At 60.0% G+C, this 4,982-nt stretch overlaps 1 protein-coding gene across 2 annotated transcripts in view; it reads right to left on the bottom strand.

Moving 5' to 3' along the window:
- The window catches only part of CAMK2A (calcium/calmodulin-dependent protein kinase II alpha), a 30,745-nt gene extending 27,493 nt beyond the window's left edge, over positions 1-3,252 (bottom strand). For both annotated transcript variants that reach the window (XM_010002039.1, XM_010002040.1), the window contains exon 1: positions 3,001-3,252. In XM_010002039.1, coding sequence (XP_010000341.1) covers positions 3,001-3,062 — 62 coding nt within the window. In that variant the 5' untranslated portion in view covers positions 3,063-3,252. The remainder of the gene's footprint in view (positions 1-3,000) is intronic.
- Between the last annotated feature and the right edge of the window lie 1,730 nt (positions 3,253-4,982).

Below are 4,982 nucleotides of genomic sequence, written 5' to 3'. Positions count from 1 at the left end.
CCATGCCTTTTCCCTCCAGCCTTTCCCTGCTATCCTGAGCAGTGGCTCTTCCACCGGGATGCTCCGCTTCTCCCTTTTTCACACCTTCCCTGCCAGCACCCGGCTGTGCTGCTGCTGCCCTCCCTCTCTTCAACACCTCCTCCTCCCCCGAGGCATTTTATCTCCTTTCAAGAGAGAAGAGTGTGGGCTGGGGATTTTTTGTTCCTCCATATATTTATATTTTTTTCTTCTTTTTAATAAACCCCCTCTCCTGCAGCTCCAGGAACGGAGGGGCTGGTCCTACCTCTCGGCGTTGTAATTGTCTCCAGCCTCTCCCTGAACCTGCCGCGGGGGTGGGTTCGGAGACGCTGATAGAGCTGCACTTCATGTTGGTCCTACTCCAGGGGCTGTGGGCAGGATCATCCCCCTGTTGTCCCCCCACCCTGCCCCTCACCGAGTACCTTCAAGCAAGCATTGGGGGGTCAGAGCAGCCCCTCGCTCACTGGGCTTTGCTGAGACAGGTTTTCCCCAGCTCCATGTCCCCCTCCCTGTGTCTAGGAGGCACAGGGATGCACCAAGGGCTCGTGCCCCATGGGACAGGCTCTGCAGACCCCCTATATCTCTCTCCCCCCCCTCATGGTGCTATCATGAGGTGTGGGGCACCATACACTCCTGGCTCGCCTGGGTGACAGGATGGGTGACAGCAGAGGAGATGGCAAAGGAGGTTGGTGGGCGCAGCAGCCTGGCACCCAGCACCTCCCTCCTGCCAGCCAGGCTTGGGGTCACCTGCGTGTCCCCCTGCAGACTGCCCCACTCCCTCGGGGACACCAAACTCAAGACAGAGCCTTTCTGCTCCAAGCCCCTGCAGGATGCTGCTCCCCTTCAGGGTCTGGGTGGGAGACAGCCGAGCTGCCTGCCCTGCCTCACCCTGCCGGGACGGGCGCCGGGAGCATCTCTCCAGAGGGGGAACGTTGCCTCCCGCCACCAGCGGCTGCCGCAGCAGAGCAGAGGTGCAGCTCTTCATCCTGGTTTCCCTCTCTAAGCCCATGAAGTGGAAATTTCCCCCTGGGAAGCCATTGATTTTTTTTTAATTTGCCAGGATGTGCTGGAAACCATCCCAGTGGAAAATCTCCGACCAGCTCCACGGCGCCGTGGACAGCCCAGTGAAGCTCCAGACACGGGGACATGCCTCAGTGCTGTGGTGGTACCTGCATCCCCACAGCTGTGGGATGCTCTGAGCTGGGGATGCTGCGCCTGCATCACCTCCTGCAGGGGGTCTGGTGGGCTGATGCTTGTAGGGGGCTGGTGAGCTACTGTGCCAGCTTTGCTCCTTTATTCAGGAACACAAAATGCATCTGTCGAGGTGGTTTTACACCATGGTGCTAGGCAGAGTGGGCAGCCCCCTGGCCTGGGTGCTCAGTTTGCCGTGTCGGTGCCCACTCAGCAATGCATCACATCCCAAACACCTCCAGGAACCCTCCTGGTCCTCCCCCATCATGCCTGGCCTGTAAGCTCCCCTTCACATCCCCAGAGCCCTCTCTGCCCAGCCACGGCCCAGCCGCCTCCCACAAGCACCCAGCAGCTGCTGCCTCTCCTGCCCACCCCCTGCCCACCCCCTGCCACCACTGCAGAGCTGCAGAGTCCAGAAAAGCCGAGAAACCTCTGGAAAAAGCAGGTCCCAAACCCCATCTTGCCACCGCCACACCAATGGGTGCCTGTCCCCCACTGCCCATGCTGACTGGGACTGTCCCTGCTGCAGGGACCTGATCCCGAGCCTGCTGCTCCCCACCAGCCTCTCCCAGCCACTCAACACCAAGGGATTGGATGAACACATCCTGGGACTTAGGGTCTGCTCTCCTCCAAGGAGCTGCACTTCTGTTTGCAGCAGCAATCTGGTCCCCCCATTAGGATGGGGAATATTAGTGGCTTTCAGCCTGGCACAAAATCCTCCCCCATTTCAGCCTCTCGATTTCTCCCTCTTTGTCCTCCCCTCTCTCCTCTCGCCCCCGTTTTGCACGCCCACGGGTGCGGGGGCACATTTGGGCACAGGCTCCTCTCCGCCTGGGAAACGCAGGGCTGGAGCGAGCACCCGTGCCCAAGGATGGGTGCTACTTCCCACTGGGAACACAGGCACTGACTGCTCCCCTTGGCACCCCGAGCCCACCAGCACGCCAAGCCAAGCCGAGGGGAACACAGATGCACGCCCTGGATTTACACACCAGCTCCAGAAAAAAGGCACAGACACCAAAACACAGGCACACACCTGCTCACTTGGGCAGCTGTTCCACAGCCACATGCTCGGTGAGCCACGGGGCAGCCCTGTGTCCCACACAGAGGACCTGAACTCCCCTGCACTGTGTTCAGTGCCCCCCAGGACCCCCGTGCTATGCACCCACAGTGCTGCTTGCACACACATGCACACACAGGGTGTGACACGTGGTGACAACCAGACCTGCTGAGCTGAGAGATGGGTCAGGCAGGGCTCTGGCTCATCCCTGGGGCACTCAAGCTGGGACAGAGGTTGGATACAGCCCAGGTCTGTCCAAGAGCTGCCTCGATTCTTCCAGGCAGGCTGGGTCTCCCATGGAACTAGCCAAACCCCGGTGAATCCACACAGATAAATTCCCTTAAACAAATGTGAGAGGCACCCACTGCCTCGGCTTTCCTCCTCGGCTCTTCCACCCCTCCTGCCGGCTGGAGAAGTTCCCGTGGGACCTGGCAGCATCCTCTTTCAGGAGCGGCTTTTCCATAAGAGGGGCAGCCCCACACTCCCCAGGCAGTTCCAGCCCCCCAGGGATGATCCAAGCACCTATCAGCAATCACCAAAACTCGGGAAGAGACAGAACAAGCAGGGCTGGGGGTGACATCGCCCACCCTAACCCGAGCCCCCCCACACCACTCCCCAGAGCATTTGATCTGTGCTCGTGTTCTTCCCCCCAGTTCCTGCCATTCCAAACACTGCCGAGGGGCTTCCCCAGCCAGACCAGAGCTCTGAGCATCCCAGCCTCATCTCCAACTTACTTGCCCAGTTCCTCAAAGAGCTGGTACTCCTCAGTGAAGCGATTGCAGGTGATGGTGGCCATCCCAAGGGGCTGGAAATGCTCCCTCCCCAGTGCAGAGTTCGGGGCAAGCAGCTCTCTTCTCACTCCCTCCCTCTCCGTGTGCTCCCGGGGCTCTCTCCTCGCCGAGGTAAATAAGGGAATATGTTTGATTGACAAGCCCGGAGATAATGATGAGGGCAATTTGTCTTCTCAGCCTCACAAGCCTTCGTCAGCATCCCTGTCCCCATGGCACCCACCGCTGCCAGAAACGCCCTGTTTCTGTTGCCGGGGCAACTGCTTCCCAAACCCTCCGCCCGCCAGTGGGGACCAGAGCCATGCTGGAGACCTGGCCCCAGGGGCTGCCCGGGGGTCACCTGCCTGCTGTGGGGTGGGGGAGAAGGCTAAAATTCAAATATTAAAGGCAAATTAAAGGACGTGGCAGTGGTAGAATAAGTGGGGCAAAAAAGGTTTCCATGGAAACCGTAGTTTCCCTGTTGCAGGAGGATGCTGTCGCCCTAGCAACTGCTCCACACACACACACCCCCAAAATCAAGGCCCTGCTGGTGCCCGCAGTGGCATCCCTCAGGGCTTGGGGGGCTGCAGGAGGAGGGGACACACTGGGGTGGGTGGGAGCAGCTGGAGCAGAAGTGTGTCAGGAGAATCTGGAGAAACCATGGCAGGTCCCCAGGTCCCTATACCAGCCAGCCAGGCTCCTCAGGGGGGCTGGCCCTGATTGCTCTGTAGGGGAGGGCTGGAGCTGCCCCCCAAAAGTCTCCCCCAGGGCTGCTGGGGGAGCAGGTTGCATGGGTCCCCCACCCCACCGAGGGGTTTGCAGCTTGGCACAGCTAATTGGAAGCAAAAGGCTGTGTCCTGGGCTGCTGCTCACCTGTGGTGCCCAAACCGGGGTGGAAAGGGAAGGGACTGCAGGGTGGGGGTAGAAGGAAGGTGTACTCCCTCTTTCCTCAGGCTATTTGCTGCTGAGCCACACTCTGCTGCATTTAACATAAAACAGCACATAAAAGGGCAATAAAAGTGGAGTGAAAAGGTCCAAGAGCTCAGGGAAGCAGTTCCCCCCTGAGCCCACCTTGCTCCCACCACCCCTGGCAGCACCCACTGGGGAACCAGCACCCCGTCCTCCATCCACACCCCCCCTTGCACCCTCCCACCTTCTGAGCTTTCTTCTAAGCTTTTGCCCCGTTTCTGGATGGTTTTGAAGCAACAGGAGCATCCACCCCCAGAAGTGGCTCCACAACCTGCCTTTGGCAGGTGAGATGGATTGTGTTCCTTTCCAGGCTGCCATGAAAGGGTTAAAAGGAAAAGAAAAGGATCTAACCAGACAAAAATAGGGAGAAATCTTTGAGAGAGAGAAGGAGGAGCAGAGAGAGGGAGAGAAGAAAGGAGGTGGAAGTGGAGGAGGACAGCAAGTGGCGGAGTGAGGAAGAAGAGGAGGAGGAGAAGAAAGGTCTAATGGCTTTTCCATTAATTGCACCTTTACCCACCTTCATCCCCACCTTGCATCCCCACATCCAGTCTCCAGCTCCTGCATGGCCCAGCCCGAGGGGACCCTGTCGGGTGGGGACCCAACTCCCTCCCATGTGCCTCCAGACCCCCCTGCCACGGCACGGGTGGGCAGAGCAGGGCACACACGCTCCCCCGCCCTGAGGGCGATGCACACGCACAGCCCGTGCCCTGGGGACATGCTGGTCCCCCAAACACAGCCCTGCCCGTGCACGTCTCCTCCTCATCCCACTCCCACGCAAAAGGGGGGCTTGATTCACCGCCCCCGGGGCCGTGCTGGAGGCAGGGGCTGCAGCGGGGGCCGGTGCAGCCGGGTGCTCGGGGGGATGCTCTGCTCCTCCGGCTTCCTGCTGCCAGCCACCAGCAGCCCCAAAGGGTGAGAAGAAGAGCCCGGCAGGCGGGAGCCCCCCACCCCACGGACCCACCGACAAACAAACACACAAA

This window comes from Chaetura pelagica, unplaced genomic scaffold (genome assembly GCF_000747805.2).
Source record: "Chaetura pelagica isolate M959 unplaced genomic scaffold, ChaPel_1.0 scaffold356, whole genome shotgun sequence".
Lineage (NCBI taxonomy): Eukaryota > Metazoa > Chordata > Aves > Apodiformes > Apodidae > Chaetura > Chaetura pelagica.
Note: the sequence above shows the minus strand (reverse complement) of the source record. Positions and strands in the feature narration are given on the sequence as shown.